The 22,230-nt window shown below is 39.9% G+C and overlaps 1 protein-coding gene across 1 annotated transcript; it reads right to left on the bottom strand.

Moving 5' to 3' along the window:
- Window positions 1-7,134: 7,134 nt before the first annotated feature.
- On the bottom strand, window positions 7,135-7,539 carry LOC135475046 (uncharacterized). Its single transcript, XM_064754786.1, has one exon. The coding sequence runs from the start codon at window positions 7,537-7,539 to the stop codon at window positions 7,135-7,137; it is 405 nt and encodes a 134-aa protein (XP_064610856.1).
- Window positions 7,540-22,230: the final 14,691 nt, after the last annotated feature.

The following is a 22,230-nucleotide window of genomic DNA, read 5'->3' as shown; positions in this document are numbered from 1 at the left end:
AGCCGTTGAGACCTGTTGAGTTAATCCTGCAGCAAACCTGATTACGGTCTTTAACGTCAGTTTTGCCATGACGTCATAATGCCTTTAAGACTCAATAGGTGAACATTTGCAATGGCTTAAGTGCAACTAACCAATGACTCACAAAAATGGAAGCTAAGAGCATGCAGAATAGTAAAATACTCACCACATGTGGTCCACATGCTTCAAGTAACGCGTAATTCATTCTGTGAATGCGTATTCCGAGGTCGCCTATAACGAATATTGATGTAGGGTTAGCTATGAATTCGACTGGCCATGTTCCCCAACTTAGCTTCCCCATTTTAACCGCTCTGAATCGTGTCATTCAATTAAACTGGAACTCAATCCTATCGCCTGCGCTGTTTTCAATGTCACGAAAGGGGCGTCCAGTGATCTTCAAGAAATTCTGAATCCATATTAAATCATTATACGGTAATAATAAAGATCATAACTTCGCAATTAACACAAATATAACCGACGCACCCAGTCAGTCAGCATCAGAGCTTTGCCAACCGCCATTTTCGAATCACATGACTCCGTTGCTAAGGTGAACCAGGGTACTGTTCCCAAAATTAAGATCATCTCCTTTTTTTCACAGTAGTTGATTATAGTTCCTTTCTGTACATTATTAACACGCAGATTCAAGCTAAAACTCCCAAACAATGCGTCAACCACCCTTTACATAGTGTATATCTCATTGGCTTCATTCAAATCATTCCTCGACGTCCAGTCAAAGTGAATATGGTGGTTAGCAAAGTTTGGCTAGCTGCCCGTGTAACAGGTACATTTGTGTTGATTGTGACATTATGGTCTGTATTATTCACGATAACAAGGTGACATGAAGTCAGAATTACTGTAGGCTTAAAGGAAACATGTAACGTACATGTTTGACATCTTGGGGACAGCGCACTCAAAAAGTACGAGTTTCAGGTTAGTGAATGGAAGAGTACAGATCTCTATTTCTGAAAGCTAAGAAAGAATGGAATAGATCACAGATCGTAGGATGTTCTTGTATAATCTTATTCGTGCAAACGTTTTTGAAATTCTGCAAACTTTAATGCTCGGTAATTTTTATTTATTTATTTATTTATTTGATTGGTGTTTTACGCCGTACTCAAGAATATTTCGCTTATACGACGGCGGCCAGCATTGTGGTGGGAGGAAACCGGCACAGCCCGAGGGAAACCATCGACCATCCGCATGAGCTGGACTCGAACTCACAGCGACCGGATTGATGAAAGGTTCCTGTGTCATTACGCTGCTCTAGCGCACCAACCAACCGAGCCACGGAGGCCACGCGGTAACTTTTTTGACCGAGTATATTTTGTAAGACTGAATAATCACAAAGGGCAAATGAGTAATATTTTTACGTCGTTATTAGCTGAATGTTTAGCCCCAGCTTATTGGAGAGACAGATTGAACCAATCGAAATCGGACAAGGACCTTTGATCTATTCATTTAATAAACTAGTTCTTGAAAATGAAAACAAATTCAAAAGTCTTCCCTCTTTAGGAGGTCTCCAGTATAATGAACCTATGAGTAAATTTAAGACCACCATTTTCATGACTTTAAGGGTTAAGCTATGGCTCTTTGGAACGACAAGGCGCCAGTGCAGACACTCAAGATTAGCTGTTGAATGTTCTGAGGAAAGAACCGTTACGCTTGCACAGGCTACACTTGCTGTGTGTCCTTCAGGCAGCTCTTGACATTCTTCACGGATAAAGCACGAGGTGTTTGGTTAATCGATTTATGGAGCTGTGAACGATTAACACGTATTAGACAGGATATTTGTCCTTGGAAATCCACATGTTATTTGCTTTCACCCCAAGCGATTATATCTGCAGTGAATGAATACGGGGAGTTCAATCTCACTTAAAGCAATCTGACAAACTGACAGCAAGCCAGAGAACTGCCTCCTTGAGGTCTTATGAGAGCGTATACTATTAGTGCTAGCATTTAGTCATTAGCTACTACGTCAATTTTCCAAGGTGACTATGAGCCCTGTTTTTCTTTAAAAATTTCACCTGTTATTTGCTTTTGAATGAATGTTCTATGTGCAGCGAGTGTATAATACCAGGATTTCCCTTCTGACAGCCTGTGACATATAATATTCTTCTTGGCAATTGGACTCTCGATGGTACTTCACTTTCCAGGATCACCATTAATCTTAAACTGGGTTTTCAGTACGCATGACCTTCTACTGCAAATGTCTGTGGAACAATTCGTCCTCTGACAGAGTACTGCGCCGTGTTTGAGATAACGACACGCGCCGTAAAAATGCAAGCAAGGGTCATATCGGTTGCGCCGATACGGGATGCATAAGATTTATGTGGAGTTAAATACATAATACACGGAACGCTGGAATTCCAATATTCCGTTTTTTGCTGAATTCTTTGAAAGCTGTCGACTATGTTCCCTACTGTAATATGGGTGGATCTTTACAGTACTGTTCAATGCCTAGTGTGGTTGTACCGCTAAAGTATAGGTCTGTTTGAAATGTCAAGGCCCTCTAATCGCTCGCTATATTATCTGAAGCCAGCGTTGGGAAAGTGTGCTTGATATCACACTGATAAACCACAAGTAGACACGGACCGGAAGCTTAATTAACTGAGTGTTTCCACTCTGAACAGATTTGTTACAAACATATATATCAGATAAACTATGGCAAAGGTAGGAATCCGCTTTAGTATATTATATCACACTCAGTGTATGGCCCTGGTAATCAAAATGGGGATTGGTTAAATAAAGCCGTAGCATTCTTACATTATTTGCAGGTCTCTTGGCACGTCGAGAAGAACAACTAATAAGACAAGTGGTCTGGAATGGCAAACAAGATGATGTGGGTAAAAATGGAGAGATGTGACTCTGGTTCTGGGACAACAACAGACGAAACCGTAACCCACATATGAATCCACGAGTTCACATAAATTTAGAATCTGCACTGTTGCTCCTACTTTTAATACACGTACAACCTGTCCTCTATCTTAAGGGGACTGCTATCCGAGTGATGTGTAGTCATATTTGAGATCTTTTAGCGGATAAAGTCATGTTTTGGACAAATGCTTGGATTAATATTAATATATACTTATATAATGTTGTTGCCCATAATGTGATTTCCAAAACGACACCAAACGTAGAGATCTCTTTAGATACTTTTGACTGGCAATATCAAGATTCCCTAGTTTGCTTCCTCCGCCCTGTTCGTTGGCCCTTGGCGACAAAAGTGTCTCATGCCTCTCATCTTTGTGACATTTTCATTGTAATGTTTTCGCTGAAGACCATTTGTCTTCTACCAAGACAAGTCGTAACCCCTATAGCCAACACTGACATGGCTACTATAGTAGAAATAATAGTATAGAAAAAGTGGCAAGATGGCAGACTTAATTCAAATATAGCATTAAATCACATTACAGATGCACCAGCATCCATCGATAGTGGAGATGTTCCTCATCACAATGCGGCTGCAATTCAGACAAAAATAAAACGGCTTTCAGTGTTGTAATGTTCTGACGGACGCGCAGGCCTTAATTGTTATGTACCCTTAACGCAACTCTTTACAGTCTCTTTAGATTTTCACTCATCAGGGTGGTTAGTTTTTGTTAAAGATCAATAAGCCATTTTTTGTAGCGAATTTATATGTTGACTCAGGTTAAATGACAGCTAGTCAAATACCGTCCTCTTGGGAGTATCCAGTTTTCTTACAACATGGAATATTTATCTTGGCGCGTGGACAATCGCTAATACCTCGATTTCCTGATTGACTATCAACCCCACTTTCAGTGCACATAACTTTCTCCTGCATATGTCCATTGTAAATGGCCTTTTCTGACACGAGATCGCAGCATTCTTGGGATGACAACACGTAGCAATGGACAAAAGATAACTGAAGCAGCGGCATGGGCTGGATACCTTATAAATGTCACCACGGGATTGTATGGAGTTAACATGCATAATGCATGGAAAGCTGACATTCATAAATTCCATGTCTTATTGATTGTGGCCGTTTTTTCTGTTGCAGTGTCGGCACACCTTACGTATTTACCCTGCAACGTCTAACCTAGACGAATATCGGTCCACCTTAACTGTTTAGCCTCCACCGTTTAACCTTCATCAACACTGGACAATCTTAACTGTTTACCCTCCACCGTCTAACCTTCACCATTATTGGTCCATCTTAACTGTCTACTCTCCAACGTCTAACCTACACCAGTATCGGTTCATCTTAACTGTTTACCCTCACCGTCTAACCTACACCAATATCGGTCCATCTTAACTGTTTACCACCCAACGTCTAATCTGTACTAATAAAGCTTGGGTAAAATGTTCATTTGTTTGAAGTTTCCTCTGTCGCTAGCCATATTGTCTGAGGCCAGCTTAACTGGGTAAGCTCGGGGTCATCAAGCGTACACCACACAGGTAAACCACAAATAGCCACGCGTTGCAAGCCAAACAAACTGCTTTGTTACTTTTAGAACAGGCGAAATGACGTTCAGGTTTTCCTCATAATTCTGCTAAAGAACATTGCTGAATATTGCTACTACATGTATTTAGGCATTTATACGATCAGTCAGAAATAAACCCAAACTGGGTTAGCTGATAAGAGGCCTGGTTTCACAGGAAATCTACGTTCTACATGTTGTCTTTACTTTAAATACTTAGTTCTGTTTGGCCTATTGTTGCAGCACAGGATAGCTTTCTGTGAATAGTGTGTCATCTCGTATAATCCTAACCATCATCATATGATTACCTCTCACTTTGCACATTACATTCACATTGTTTTGTATATGTCTGGATAAATGTGCATGTCAAATCGTTCAGATCTGAAGAAATCGATTTGCTACACACTTCGTGTTAAGGTCGCGGAGATAGTACAGAGATGTCTTACTTAAAATAGAGACAGAGCAAATATAGTTCTGTTCAAACATAAGGGCTCTGTCCTCAGAGCGACACTCTGTATAAAATAAGCTCATTTTGCGAGCCTAGACTAGCAACAGTATTGTGGTTTGTGGACAGATATAGTATCGATTCTAAGGCTGAGAACTCGCCAAGACCACTCCCGGTATGGAACTATCTACATGAGAGTCAGAAACCAAATCCCATGCAGTAAATGTCAACAGGGTACACCATTCGACCAGTTGGTTTCCAACAAAATACAGGAAGTAGATGACCATCCGTACCATTGTAATGATTGCAAACAGCAAAGCTGAGAGAGCAACTGTTGGTTTCACGAAGTAGGCTTTATACTCTCAAACAATGTTTTTTTTTCGAGTGTGTGTGGTGGTAGGGGGGTGGGGAGTGAGAAAATTTGGATAGTCAGTGTTTTCCCACTGCAATCATAAAAACAGGCATTTTTAAGACCTTCTCTTGTTCAACAATATTGGCTTGCTCCACTTTGAAATGATTGCACAGCTGAGCAAACAATTGTATATGTTAAATCAATGTCACTATTTTAACAACAAAACTAAAAAAGAAATACTGCCTTAAATAAGGGGAGGGGCTTTTCATTTTAGATATCCCATTTTCTTGTGTCTTGTAGCTTAAAAAAGAAATAGGTGGTCAGAGTCGATCATATGTTTGGCAAACTTTTAGGTTTATCCTATCCCTTGGTTGTTTACTGGGTGTTTTTGACCACATGTGATCACATGCTATCACATTGTCAACACATGAACTGATTTGCTGACTATGATGACACATTTCTGACAAAGCACCAAAAGTTACTAAAAGATGAGCTAATGTTTTTATTGCACTGGAGTAAGGTGGACTTACACAATATACAAGAAGACATCACCAAGATGTAAGAGAGCACGCACTCGAGCATAGAGAATGTGTGAATTTGTTGACTGAAATACTTACTATCATCTCCTCATCCGTATTTCATCAAGTACACGAGAAAACCGTACTTTAAGACGCCCATAATCTTTGTTATAAAAATGGAGCTACAGATTGGGGTTCATGGTTTCCAGTTTTTAGTACAGAAAGCATAAATATGGGTTTTAATGGGCTTTTCCTCGCAACAAGCGCCCACGAAAGCGTAGTAGAATTATTATGATCCACTTGAAACTTTTATTACACTTTGACTTTTAGCTTAGACACTATTAGAGTAGATTTTGCGTATATCTGCATTTTGTCCCAAAATCACAATTCAAAGTATCCTGTGCAACATCACAATTCACTTTTCTAGCCAAAAGATTGCTAATAATGTAATGAATATTTAGTGAAATCTTTGGAAAGCAACAGGAGTTTATAGCTGGGTCACTTATCTGTGTCTACTTCACTGGGTCTCTTGTTAAACTTGTTATGCACAAACAAAATATAAAAACACCATGGCTTAGCCTATGTAACAGGTGGTAAAAATAATCAATCAAAAATTTTATTTAAATAAAAATTCCATTAAGGGCTTCACATTATTTATTCTTATTTTATTTTGATTAACGAAACAAAGCGTACATGTATTCAGGGCGTTGAACAAATCTTCACAAGTTCTGTGCTAAAACACTTGTATTCATCTCACAAATCCAAATTGTTGAATTTTTAGGCCAAAGAGTTCGATCCCTAAAAAAGCATTACGATAGAAACACCTAATCCCTCGTAACATCGATTGCGGTATTCTTGTTCAGAAAAAAATGTGAAGCCCTCAGTAAAAGGTCATGTTTCCACTGGCGATTCTGTATAGAGATTTCTCACCTAAAACGTCCATTATTTTAGACATGACAGTACACAATATTGTTTCAGATGAGTTAAACAGAAACACTATTCAGTTGTAAACTGAAAAAGGGAAAGACATCTCTATATCTATCGTTGGAATAACTAGGCAATTACGCGTTTATATTTTCTGAGGAAGTATTTATATTTTTTGAAAGTTGCATCTTAGCGAAAGCTTCTAAGTGAAAGTGTTTTCTTTTCGAGGAATTCAATATAACAGCACTCGTAGAACGTGAAAAACATCTGATTTGAAATCATTCAGTCACAACCCTTAATGGCTTCTTTTGTGTTCTATGCCATTCTTGTTAAAAGCATGTTAAGGCGATAGTGTTGTTTTGCCCTTAGTGCACATACTTTTTATACAATAGCGCATGAAAGCCTATAGAGAGGCAGAGGCCAGACTTTATGCAACTGTCAGCAACACATGTTGTAATTAGAACAGGTTTTGTATTCAGCGGATTTCAGCTGTATGAAGGTGCTGGTTGCAGCGGATTCAGCTGGGCTCTGTCTGAAGGTGCTGGTTGGAGTGAATTCAGCTGAACACTGTCTGAAGGTGCTGGTTGGAGGGGACTCAACCGGACACCGTCTGATGGAGCTGGTTGGAGTGGATTCAGCTGGACTCTGTCTGAAGGTGCTGGTTGGAGTGGATTCAGCTGGACTCTGTCTGAAGGTGCTGGTTGGAGTGGATTCAGTCGGACACTGTCTGAAGGTGCTGGTTGGAGTGGATTCAACTGGATTCTGTCTGAAGGTTTGGCTAAAAACTTTTACTAATCTGGACACCGCCGCCGCCACCGTTACCGCCACCTCCACCGACGGCATTTGATTCACCTTTCCCACTATCTCTCCTCTGTACACACAGAAGGCACGCTAATGTCAATATCAGATGTCATGCCAAAAACAGTCGATTATCAAACATGCATTAAACCAGTTCCAGTGTACACTGTGTCGTGACGATGTGAGATCCTTGGAGCACCCTTCTTCATCATGCCAGATGCATCATGGAAAGAAATGCTACTGAATTTTTACTGAGTTGACCAGTGGTCGTCAGTGAAATTTTAACAAGGACAATTCCACGCTTTTCAGTTTTTTTTTTCGCGGATCACAAAATTGCTTAAACGCAGTAAACACACGTATCTGAGCGATGGGAATTCAACATAATTATTCAAAATTGTTGCTGTGGAGTAGTTGTTACGGCAGCGCGTGGCGAGAAAAACCTGCAGAGACAAATGTTGAACCGCGTGACTGATTTACTGCATGAGGAAGTCTCAGGGTACATTTACAGCAGATCTTGTTTTATCAATCTTTTCCATGCATCTGTTAAATAAGATATAGAACTGCACAGTGCATTAGCTGTACCCCAAACTGCAAATTTGTAATCTGTTGAAAGGCGTAAAGACTGGGCTGTACGATGAAGAAGCGCATAAGCAGTGTGCAGTCCTAGCTCACACTGTAATTTACATGTAAGGCAGGCATAAAGTACAACATAGTTATATCCAGCAGACTCGCCCGATTGATTTGCAGTACCACGAGTTTTTAATACTCTGACATACAGTGTGGGACATTTTGCTCAATACCGCACAACAACAACGCCGTCTCGTCGAGACCCAAAATCAAGTTGGTAAGGAATGAATGTGTTTGTAAGAAAAAATAAACAATGATTTAATTGGTAAACAATTTTAGTTAGTGAAAAAATACACTGCTGTGTCCTGGAGAGACTGAGAAGCATTTTCAGGGGAAATAGAACGGAATTTCGTACTGGAGGATCCCTAGGATATTGTGTACGATGTTTAAAGTTAAGTGCTCGATGAAAAATGTATAATGACGTTAGAAAGACGGCACTGGCAATAAAAATAACCCTCATCTGTTACCGAAGTTTTGTTTGAAAACTGTGATAATTGTAATCAATGTGTGCCAAGTAATGACTTCAGGTCCATGCAAGTAGCACTGTAAGCCAAGTGCAAAATACTTGAATGAAGGTTTTAAATCCATCAAAAATTACTTTTAAACGTTTGTTTTTAAGCCACAAACAAATAAAAGAAAGTGCAGCTTGTGGGACAATTTTGTGCGCTTGACGATACGTGTGGTTGTTTTCTTCTTATAATGAAATGCTACACAGCGTATCATGTCATCCGCTTTTGCCGGGCTTTATATTTACACGTCAAAAAAAAAAAAAAAAAAAATCAAGGCTCTTAAATTTGCACGCTATAAACACTGAGGAACGATTCCATTTTTCATTCATTGACTATAATAACACCGCCAAATTGTTTGACGCCATATCCGGGAAGAACTACTAACAAGGGCGCTGCTTTCAAGTCATTAGTCGGAATGGACAAAACAATCTGTTGTCACATGACCCGTGAAAATAAAGACCTCACTTGAGCTGGCTATAATGCCAGCTCAATTGCTAGAGATTGCTAGAGAATGAATCTTCAGTAACTACGTGTCAGATCATCCGATCCATTTTTTTGTTGTTCTGTCTGAAATTCCCACGAAGTATTGGTTTATCCTCAAGTCAAGGCTATCAGTTTTCCTGTTCTTATCCTTTACAATAAGAATCAGTATATTATCTGAATTTTGTCACAGTGAATGAGAAAACCTGTATAGAAATCTCCCTCTCACTCTTTCCCTTTCACTGATCTAATAACCCTAATATGATAAATCCAGAGTGTACAGTTGTATTGCCCAGTATTTCCCTTTAGTGCACAAGTTCGTCACTGACCGAGGCCGTGCACGTCCCATACGGTCATGGCAATGATATTAGTCATATCCTACTCTTCTGAGATGTGAAACAACTTCGTCTGGCGTTCGCCGTTAGCGATTAGATATTCAACGGGGACAAGTCGTTCTTTCTTTAAATTACATGTTAGGCTATATCTCCATTAATACTGCACCTACAGAATCGGAAAGACATGTACAAAGTACATTAATGATACGTAATGTAACCAACCATGTAATACCCATACTTGCCGATTTTAACACCAGAGGGCGTTCTGTAATAGCAGTTTGAATAGCAGTTTGGCCCATATCTCCATTAATACTGCACCCACAGGCATCATATTTGGTACATTAATGGCATTTAATGCAGCTTATCACGTTAGAATCGGAAAGTATTGGCATCACTTGATAAACCGCATGAAGTACCATTCGTGTGCGAAATATGATGTCTTTAGGGGCAGTATTGATGGAAATATGGGCCAGCCTGTTATTCAGACTAAGCTAAACAGGCGGCTTGTATGGCAATCAGGTTATTCCCAGGTTGGCAGGAAATCTCAGTAGAGTGCATATATTATAGTGGTAAAAAAACCGGACATAGCCCTGGGGAAACCCGCGACAATCCGCAACTTCCCACATACGACCGGAGAGGAAACCAGCATGAGTTCACAGCTATTGCACTGGTGAGAGGCTCCCGCATGAGTTCACAGCTATTGCACTGGTGAGAGGCTCCCGAGTTATTGCGATGGATCATACTACAGAAACCCTTATCCCTAACGTTTTCTCTCAAATTCGCACATTTTCTTTTGTTCGAAAAACATTTTTTCCTGTGACTGTTTGTGAATGGAATTCCTTGCCCCTCAATAAAAGAATAATTAATAGCTCAGAGTCGTTCCACAGGAAGATAGTCCCCTTATTTAAGATGTCTGATCAACCTTCGTGGTTCTACTCTGTGGCACGAGACCTGAACATATTGAGCTCTGTAGTACAAAGAATGGCTGTGCTATTTGAATGAGCCGGTAGTTTGTAAATGATTGCAGTTAAAGCAAGTTTTCTCGACCACACAACGTACTACTGATAAGCTCCACCCGAAGCTGTACTTTACGTACCTCCCTTGTTTCGTTTTCTCCAACCTTCTGCATTAAACATTATATTGCACATATCATTGACGGCTAGCACTATAAACTGCGCTCACAACTAACATAATAATAAAGCTCACGAAAAACAAGTGGTGCAAATATTGGCTTATTTACAATATTTGTCCACGTGTACTTATCCTTTTAAGGAGATCCAGTCAACGAAAACTCACTGCTAAGTGGTGAATTTCTTCTGGCTCCGCCTTCCCTCTGTATAGTGGTGAGTTGTGAATTTCTTCTGGCTCCTCCTGTATAGTGGTGAGTGGTGAACTTCTGGCTCCGCTTCCCTCTGTATAGTGGTGAGTGGTGAATTTCTTCTGGCAACGTCTCCCCTCTATATATGTCCAGTGGTATACACAAAACTGCGGAAAAATGTAACACTTTCCTCAGCAATCTGTAGCCTGGACTCTTTTCAGTTATTGTGAGAATTTTATGACGGATATGAAACCTCTCAAATGGTGCGGATTAGAGCACACATAATTGGTTTTGGCACGAGAAGAAACTATATACGTTTTTTTACCAATGCTGATTATATAATACATTAAAATTACAAATTGAAACAGAAATTGTCCCAGAATTGCTTTATTTAAGTGTTTTCAAATTTATAATAAACATCGAATTTTTGCATGAAGTTGAAGTTTTATGAAATAGCTTACCAGTTTTCCTTTGTGGAATCTTTTCCCGGAGACAACTGCTGCTGTGTTCCTTGGATCCTGTCAGAAGATATGTTTTTATTTATAACAAAGGCAAGTGAGAAATTTTTGGATAGGGATTTCATTTCATAATTTTATGAAATATATTTCCGCTTTCTTTGAGCCATGTGATTTGAGGATGGTGTGAACAGGGAAACTGCTGAGCTCAATAAAAGAAACTTTGGATTAAATACTAATGTCACAGGCAGTAAACATGAACAGATTCTTTTTGTTTGGTTGTGGGGATGGGGATTGTAGCAGATGAGGTAAACATCTGTGTCTGACACATAGAAGGGCTTTTGACCCCCCGTAACTTAGCCACGAAGGTTAAAGAATATATTTATCAGATAAACTGATTTACGTGTTCTTTCGCTGTAACACTAAGTCCACTGATCTCCTTGTTAGATCCTCCCAGCCGAAGAGAAAAGCGTAACAGAGCACAATGATTAGACAAAACCACCTCAGTAGTACAGCGTCACTATATATTACGTCATCAAAATGATGTCATTGATCGTTAGTGTTAACATCATAAGTTTTTTGTGATGTTATGTTTCATAATGTTGTGGCGGCATTTTGTTTAATCACGTGAGGTGCGCTAGTGTAAAACATTGGTTCTAGCCAATGTTGAGTGACAAAATCACTTCAGTGGAACATAGGGACTACCCACTGTTGCACTGCATTAACATGTGTTTATACTCACTCAAGGGGCATCTTTTACGTAGCAGTCGCAAATTGCGCATGGCGTATTTTACATGACACTATATGATGAAGAGACACGTGACCATGGTAAATGATAACAACTGCCTGTACTACATGTAGAGGCGCTACTCACTATTGTATGGCTTGCGGAGGCGTACATCTGAGATCTGTCTCATTCTTCCGAGCTTAGCTGTGTGAAATACAGATCTGGGGCCGATTGCACAAAGCCATTTTGAGTTAGGTCAAAAGTGAAAACCTCCTGATTTGTTTATGCTGGAAGTGAAAGCTAATGATAAATTTTAATTTCCGACGTAAGTTACGAGATACGATAAACTGATGTACAAAGTTTTGTGAAAGTGGCCACTGGAAATCGGCTCTTTGCGTGTCCTGTCCTCAATATGTCTTAGCTCTACGCTACAAAACCATGCTGGGGCCTCCGTGGCTCAGTCGGTTAAAGCGCTAGCGCAGCGTAATGACCCAGGAGTCTCTCACCAATGCGATCGCTGTGAGTTCAAGTCCAGCTCATGTTGGCGGCCGTACGTGAGAAGGTCTGCCAGCAAAATGCGGATGGTCATGGGTTTCCCCCGGGCTCTGCCCGGTTTCCACCCACCATAATGCTGGCCGTCGTCGTATAAGTGAAATATTCTTGAGTACGGCGTAAAACACCAATCAAAAAAAAAATCAAAACCATGCTTCTTGTAATCCTGCAGTAATTCTAACTTTATAGTACTTAGTTATTGGTGCATAATGAAGGCCTTCACGTCACAATTAAGAAAAATGTACCTGTCACATCAGTAGCAAGCCAAACCGCCATTTTCAATTTGAGTCGGCGCACTCGGCATTGTCCGGAATGATTTGATTGAAACCAATGAAATGTACACCATCTAAAGAGCGATTAACAAATCGTTTGGAAGCCTTGACTCTAATTTGTGTGTTAATAATAAACAGAAACGAGCTTTAATCAACTATTTTTTTTTCGAAAGGAGATGATCTTAATTCTGAGAAGAGCAGCCGAATAACCATAACAACGGAGTTACGTGATTCGAAGATGGCGGTTGGCTGATGCATAGGCAGGAAATTTGTTACAACCAAGTAAACTTTGAATGATGTACGCCTCTGAATCCACTGATTCCTTCTGAGCAAATCATTCCGACCTTGAAATGGAGTCGTCATACAAACAAACTTATGTATGTATTTATCCATTGCTCAAGCAATATGCCATTTAAAGAGTATTGTTAAAAACTGGAAAGACAGAAGCTTAGAAACACAGGGGAGGTAACTTTTGCACAATTTAATGCATGATAGCTTATCTCCCATACTCTTCCACGTAATACCTTGAATCTATTCAGAGCAGGGACGGGAGAAATTATACATTGGCGATTTATGGAAGATTACAGTGCTGAATCAATTTTTTTCATCATCAATATGAAAAATGTTAAAAGGAAATGAGGCTGATAGGCGGATATTTGGCCCATGGCTGAAACAGTGTCAGACGGAACGCACTCGATATGTCTGCCTTGGATGTCAATTATCGGCTGACCAGAAACTGGAAACTGTGTCATCATAAATGCACGTGATTACGTGCATGGATTGTAGACATCCGTATTTTTGGAATTAATACAAAAAAGTAAATTCATTCATCTAATATGTTTTAAATTATTTATTTATGTAAAAAGAGTGTTGTCAAAAGCATGCAGCCAGACTCGAACCCACCACCTCCATGTCCAATCAAATCTCTTGATAGGCTTGGATATACTCGCTAAATCTCTTGATAGGCTTGGATATACTCGCTAAATCTCTTGATAGGCTTGGATATACTCGTTAACCTCTGTAGGCTACTTAGACTACAACCGTAACTCAACTCAAGCTAGCAATTATATATTCATCACCAGGATGTCATAAAGCTCTCGAAAAACGAAACACAAAGTTATTGTTTTAACCATGATGGAAGTCGTGCACCATGATGGAAGCCGTTTACACAAAGATTAGAAGTATTCAGATAGTGTGTTTTGAGGGGAGGTGGGGGCGGTCTTTGGGGAGGGGGGGGGGGGTCCAATCCTGTGCAAAATGGGTCAGAGGCGCAACTTCCTTCACTCATAAATGAAGACAACGAAGAGTTCAAAATTGCATCAAACTGACCGAAATGAGCACTAGGGCATTTTCAGCTGACAGCATCTATAACGATACCAAAATTGACACGTCATTACACACACACCCACACTCGCATATCATATGCATGTTGTACACACAAAGTCAGTAAATAACGGATCTGAGTCACTACTAGGGTATCTCACGCTTTTGTACCTCTGACATGTCAAGATATGTAAGGGGAAGATGACTAAAATCACACGTTGTACAGTGACAACCTGTTAATAAAAAAAATTCTTGCCTTTATATGGGGTCATAAAAGGGAGAAAATAACACGGTCAGCTATGAATAATTGTAAAGAGCTCGGCGGGCTTCGGGATTTCACTTGTTCGAACAAAGCTCTAAAGCTGACGATAGCTTTTGGAAAAATATTCCCCTGAATTTTTTGGAAAATTGAGGGCAGTAACTTCCTTCTTCAATGCAATTACTGTAACAGTAAGCCTTCAGACAAGATTACATTCTTCTATAGACATGTACTTGACGCATGGAAAGAACTTTATGGTAATGAAGATAATATTTCACAGCAGATCATTTGGAACAACTCAAATACTCAACACAACGGAAAGACCCTTTATCATTAAAATTGGCACGAATATAGCTCGAATGGAAACATTTAGATGTGAAATCATTATGTAATTATGGAAATGTAATCTTCCATTAGACTATGATAGTTAAAAACTAAGGAATGTATCAGTTAGACCATGTATACGAGCCTCAGTGAGTAACCACACATACTGTGTAAGAAACAACAACTTAACTAGATTCTTCGTTAACACTCCGTCTATTTGAGATATAGAAGTGACTGGCCCGAAAGTCTGTTGTAAGTTTTTATTATCACGGCTTTATTTCTAAGAAATGTACTACGAAGTCTACTGATGTTCAAAACATAAATACCAGAAATGGATCGCTGTTACCCTTTTTGTTGTGTGTTGATAACAAGACAAAAGTCCTTAAATATAAAACCTTACACATAATTTATCCCCGCAACGTTTTTCTACATAGACTCGGTGTTATTCCATCTTCAAGTTGTTCCACGTGTGGCCATTTAAATACATTGTTAAATAATTAATCTGATAACCTGTTGACGAAAGAGAGGGTTTAGGGCATTATTTTCAAACTGGTTTTCAGAATTGTAGATAGAAGACTAAACCTCCAAAATAGTTTTTTTTTAGATCTCGTATGTTTACTTCAAAACCGATTTTGTCTAAAACTGATGTGAAAATGATTACTTTCTATCTACAGTGTACAGGCCACGTGGGTAATGAGTAAGGGTCAGTTGTAAATTCGTGGCCAACGGACAATAAATGCCCAGTGGGACGTACAGGGCTAACTGGCAATACAATTGTTGCCGATTGCTTAATGGCGGCACAATTACTTGTACAATACATACATATGACGCGTGTTAATTCTGACTGTTGCAAATACCATGGTACTAGGTACTATGCATAAATTTTCCTTTGGTACATTCATTTTTACTGGAAATTACAAACCACAACAACTTCTTAATACGTTTTAGTTACTAGGCAATTTCTTATAGGCCTAACTAACAATGTAATTCGAAGTCAGGAAACTTTCAGAAATCATTTTCATGCTACGATTGACCAACACTAGTCCAAGAAATCAAAATTACGAGTATAACGTTCGGCTTAACTAGACTATGAACACAGGAATCATATCTATGCTACTATTAATCTCCCTCACTGAGACTGTCAGAAAAATTGCAATCGATCTAACTGAACTATGAGATATTTACACATAGCCTAACAGTTTCATCTGCCATCTAGTTCCCATAAAATATCTTGTTTCGGGAAATTATTTAACATCCTTTACTTACGTAAACTATGAAACGTTCTTCACTGTTCCATCCAAAATGACCTTGTGGTCAGTATAAACCACCGTACTTACATATTGCTGTCACGCATTACATGGTTATGTACAAGCTACCTCAATCGGGTGGCGATTTTAACACTCGCTGTTACTCGTAATACCGAACACCCACTTTTTACACTGGCTATCTCGTTAACCTGCGTAAGTTAATTGCCCGTCAACTCTGTTTAATACAACCCTGATTTTACACAAATACTGATATGGCTACGAAAAACATTCCGTTACCTTGAGAACACATGTACGCCTCTAGGCTGTACGGCCCCGATTCCAACACGCAATGCAAATTCTGGCTCTACTTTACAACAGGCTGTCAGTCGTGTATTAAAAACATTCCTGTGCACTGAGAGTAACACTTGAAAAAAGTTTTCAGTTCTCTCCAAAACAGACACAATTGTTCTGAAATATTTTAATTAGCTGCAAGCCAACTGTGCAGAAATTTATTGTGCATCAACAACCTAAAATGTGTGGCAAGTATTACCCAATCTGTGCTCTTTCACTCTTCAGTTTGAAGGCAAATCTTCGACCCAATTGCTCGAACTGAGCTATTGTTATGGTGCTGGCACAGGTCCATGGCTCCAGGCGATCGCTGAGTGTCCAAATCCTGCTCAACCGCTCCGGTGGAAAAGTGGTTAGAGCTTCCGCCTATATAATTAGGACGCCCGGGATCAAGCCTAGGTTGGGTCAAACTTAAGACTATAAAAATAGTAGGCCTACTTATTGCTGACTCGCAGTGCGCTCAGCACTGAGAGGTTAGAGCAAGGAAACAGGACTGGTGGTGTCAGTATAATATGACTGGGTGGGTTGTCATGTTTGGTATCTTCGGCATTGTACTCCTCGTCCTCATATGACTGAAAAAATTGTTAAGTGCCTGTACGACGTTAAACCCTAAGCATTCATTCATTCATTAAAGTCCAGCTCATGCCGTGTGCTTCACTGGTATTTGCTCTTGGGAATGTCTGTCAACAACTTGCGTATGGTTGTAGGCTCCCCTACATGGGTCCTGACCGGTTTCCTCCCATCATAGCGTTGGCCGCCGTAGTATAAATGCAGAATTCTGTATGATTACGGCGCAAAACAACTAGCACTAAAATAATGTGTAGCGTAGGTAAATGGGTTGATGAATGGATAGATGCCGCACAGAGGAAGTGATAAATGACTTGTCAACTGGCAGTCTGATTTATACCAGAGAGCCCGGGTTATGTTACTGTCACTCAACAGGGTGGATTAAAACCAGTGATAACCATATACAGATTTATTTCCGTAAGCGTACAGCTTCATATTGGATACCAAATGTCAGATGTGTTATACAATGCATACATTGTCCGTGTGATTTTATACACTGGACAAGGCGTATTTGATTTTGCACACTGAACATTGCGTGTCTGATTTTATAAACTGGACATTGCGTGTCTGATTTTACACACTGGACATTATCTGCGTGCTGGAGTTTCAAAGCTTTAAACGATTGTGTTTTCTGGCAATACGTTTACTGAAAACAAGGCAGATATCTCAGTGAATTTTTCAATCACTGACGTACATTACTTGATCTGGAATATATATACAGCAAATTAATACGTTCTATAATGCCAGTAACATTGATTGATTGGTTGATCAAGTAAGTGATTAAATAATGATTTCGTATGACTTGATGTTAACTGATTAACTGATTGATTGATTGACACTGTGTACAGGAATTGATCCCTGATTAAAGCGCGTTCATGTTCATGGGGAGGAATTAGATTTGATTGAATGATTCACGTACCGTTCAACAATCTGTCACTTGTATATGACGGCAGTCAGGATTACGTAGTGCTCAAAAAGATTTCACTTATATATGGCGGCGGTAAGGTTTACGTAGTACTCAACCATCTGTTACTTGTATATGACGGCGGACAGGAGAACGTAGTGCTCAACAATCTGTCACTTGTATATGACGACGGTCAGGATTACGTAGTGCTCAACGATCTGTCACTTCTATATGATGGTGTTCTGGTTTACGTGGCGCTCAACAATCCGTCACTTCTATATGACGGAGATCAAGTTTACGTAGTGTCCAACAATCTGTTACTTCTTTATGACGTAATCCTGAATTACGTAGTGTCCAACAATCTTTCACTTGTACATGACGGTGGCCAGGATTACGTGGTGCTAAACAATCTGTCACTTGTATATGACGGCTAACCGGATTACGGAGTGCTCAACAATCTGTCACTTTTATATGGCGGCCGACAGGATTACGTAGTGCTCAACAATCTGTCACTTGTATATGACAGCATTACGTACTGCTCAACAATCTGTCAATTGTACATGAGGGCGGGCATGTTTACGTAGTGCTCAACAATCTGGCACTTCTGTTTGACGGCGGGCAGAATTGCGTGGCGCTGAACAATCTGTAATTTCTATATGGCGGTGGTCAGGATTACGTAGTGCTCAACAATCTGTCAGTTTCATATGACGGCGGTGAGGATAACGTAGTGCTCAACAATCTGTCACTTCTATATGATAGTTCGACAGATTACGGAACGTTTAAAAATCTGCCACTTTTACGTGATCAGCATTACGTGGAGCTCGACAATCTTTCACTTGTATATGACAGCTGACAGGATTACGAAGTACTCAACAACCTGTCACTTCTATATGACAGTTCGACAGGATTACGCAGCGCTTAAAAAACTGCCACTTGTACGTGGTGCTCAACAATCCGTCAGTTTCATATGACGGTGGTCAGGATTACGTAGCACTCAACAATCTGTCACTTCTATATGACGTTGGGTAGGATTACGTAGTGCTCAACAATCTGTCACTTGTATATGACAGTGGACAGGATTACGTGGAGCTCAACAATCTGTCACTTTTATGTGAGTGCGGACAGGATTACATAGTGCTCAACAATCTGTCACTTCTCTTTGACTGTGGACAGGATTACGTAGTGCACAACAATCTGTCACCTTTATATGGTGGCCGACAGGATTACGTAGTGCTCAACAATCTGTCAATTGTATTTGACAACGGACAGTATTACGTACTGCTTATCAATCTGTCACTTGTATAGGACGGCGGGCAGGTTTACGTAGTGCTCAACAATCTGGCACTTCTATTTGCTGCGGTCAGGATTGCGTGGCGCTGAACAATCTCTCATTTGTATATGAGGGCGGTCAGGATTACGTAGTGCTCAACAATCTGTCACCTCTATATGACAATTCGACAGAATTACGCAGCGCTTAAAAATCTGGCATTTGTACGTGGGGGCGATCAGCATTACGTAGAGCTTAAAAATCTGTCATTTTCATATGACGGCGACCAGGATTACCTAGCGCTCACCGGCAACAATTTTTTTAAATCATAGCAGGGCAGAATCACTGGAAATGTGAAACTTTTGTATCATGCAGCTAAAGAGTGCAAACAAACAACACTACAAAAATTTTAAAGAAAGACAGAAACATTTCTATATGGATAATATTTGTTTATATTTACATGTTTCACATTTCAAAAACATACAAATGAGACACTGAGCCAATCAGTCCTGTTTTCTTGCTGTAACCTTCCAATGCCGAGCGCCAAGCGAGGCATCAACGTAGTGCTCAACAATCTTTTCACCTGTATATGACGGCGGTCAGGTTTACGAAGTGCTCAACAGTCTGTCACCTGTATATGACGACGGTCAGGATTACGTAGTGCTCAACGATCTGTCACCTTTATATGGGGGACCATAGGATTGCGCAGTGCTCAAAAATCTGTCACTCGTATATGACGGCGGACAGGATTATATAGTGTTTAACAATCCTTAACTTCTACATGACGACGGACAGGATGACGTACTGCTGAACAATCTGCGCTTCTTTTTGACGGCGGACAAGATTACGTGGCGCTGAACAATCTGTCATTTGTATATATGACGGCAGTCAGGATTACGTAATGCTCAACAACCTGTCCTCTCTACATGACGGCGGACCGGATTACGTAGTGCTCAACAATCTGTCACATCTATGTGACGGTGTACAGGATTACGTAGTGCTCAAAAAATCTATCACGTCTATATGACGGCGGACAAGATTACGTAGTGCTCAACAATCTCTCACTTCTAAATGACGGCGGACGGGATTACATGGCGCTCAACAACCTGTCAGTTTCATATGACGGCGGACAGGATTACGTAACGCTTCACTGGCAGCAAGGTCTTGCCGAATCACTGGAAATGTGAAACTTTTGTATCATGCAGCTAAAGAGTGCCAACAAACAACACTAAAAAAAATTTGTAAAAAAAACAAACAAAAGCATTTCTATATGGATAATATTTGCTCATATTTACATGTTTCACATTTAAACTGAGACTTACAAATGAGACACTGAGCCAGTCAGTCCTGTTTTCTTGCTGTAAACCTTCCACTCGAGCGCCAATCGAGGCAGCAACGAGAACCATTTTTGAAAGTCTTTGGCATGACCCGATCGGGTCTGATGACACAGTGATATGAGGTGAAAACGACGTTTGATTAACGCGAGAAACTGGCGTGAATATTGCTTTTCTAATCTGCTCCTTAAGGCAATTTTGCTATGAGGACATATCTTGCAATGACCGAATGTTCAAGTTAATTTTATTTACTCCTTGCCAATTAGGGTGGCACAAGAGATAAACAACAGAGGTGTTTCGAGTTCGAACCCTTTTATTGCTGAAGGTAAAAAGGTCATATAGCACCATATGACCTGTCGGAAATGTTAGACAACTATCTTCAATTGCATTTATTTTTTAAAGGGTGTCTGAGAAAATTGCACATACAGTTATTTAGCATGGGCGAGCTAAAGTTGAATATGTTTATGTTTAGGAACTCAGGAAATTCCTAAAGAAAAAGGTGTCAGTTACTCTTCCGTAACACAACGAGACAGTTAATCGTGAAATTATTTTTAATATGTTAAACGACGTGACACAGTAGGACTTGTTTGCATCCAACCATAAAAGAGTTCGCGGACAAAACTCTCATATTAATATTCAACCATGGCGTAATACATACTCTATAAAACTTTAAAATCTTTGCACCCTTCGAGGTTATATTTGGTATATATTTTATTTACAGATGAGATAACTTATCATGTATCAGTAAAAAGTGGAACCCATCTGAAGGGATGATTTTGTTTCAAGTTCACAATTATTGTATATGCGCTCTTTGTTAATCTGTTTGTATAACCTGATATACTTCAGTGTTTTGCTGGAAGGCCACTTGTCTGCAGATCAGCACATGGTCAGAAATCAGACCAGAAATGTTGGATTTTTTGTAAGCGAAAAGGTTTCGCGTAAGCAAAAATAGCCAGGCACAAACCTTAACACACCATCGTATATGGACAAAACTGGAGTAAAGAGACAAGATTCAGTGCAATACAATATATGTATAATATTTGTTCGTATTCACATGTTTCACATTTCAATAACATACAAACAGAGACAGAGATAACATACACAATAGAGATTCCTGAGGTTTGCGATTTGGTGGGTAATTTTCAGGTATTTTTGTTAGTTTCCTAAATCTGTCCCTCTCCGTGGCTCAGTTGGTTAGCGCGCTAGCGGAGCGTAATGGCCCAGGAGTCCCTCACCAATGTGGTCGCTGTGAGTTTAAGTCCAGCTCATGCTGGCTTCCTCTCCGGCCGTACGTGGGAAGGTCTTCAGCAACCTGCGGATGGTCGTGGGTTTCCCCCAGGTTCTGCCCGGTTTCCTCCCAGCATAATGCTGGCCGCCATCGTATAAGTGAAATATTCTTGAGTACGGCGTAAAACACCAATCAAATAAAAAAGTAAATAAATAAATAAATCTTACCCAGCAATGTATAACCGAAGGGAGTTGCGTTCAATCACAATAAATTGAAATACATTGCACAGCTCTATTTAAATGTTTCCCAGGTAGTTGCGCACATCACTCTACTGAATAATGAGTTGTATAAGCACAGAACTGCTTTTTACATGTTCAGCAGGTGTTTTCTGCACATTTCCGCTGTACATGTACACCCGAAGTTCAACATTGTCACTGTAACATGTTCATTCTTTTTAAAATGCAGGCCTTATTTGTTGTTAATGTACCTGATTCCCGCAAGGTAGCCCAAGTTAAAACCAGCTTAATTAATCTCATTAGTAAGAAGGTGTTTCTTGTACATGAATAGGCTCATGCCCAGAGAAAAGGGAACTTACTTCCCTAATTAAAAGAGAGACCTGTTTTTGTTAAGTTTGTTTTTGTTAATTTTGACAGTTTTATG

Source organism: Liolophura sinensis, chromosome 9, assembly GCF_032854445.1.
Source record: "Liolophura sinensis isolate JHLJ2023 chromosome 9, CUHK_Ljap_v2, whole genome shotgun sequence".
Classification (NCBI taxonomy): Eukaryota; Metazoa; Mollusca; class Polyplacophora; order Chitonida; family Chitonidae; genus Liolophura; species Liolophura sinensis.
This window is presented reverse-complemented; position numbering and strand designations above follow the sequence as displayed.

Bases quoted from the DNA above. Each gene is read 5' to 3' on its own strand.
- LOC135475046 (XM_064754786.1), bottom strand. From the start codon at position 7,539: ATGCCGTCGGTGGAGGTGGCGGTAACGGTGGCGGCGGCGGTGTCCAGA.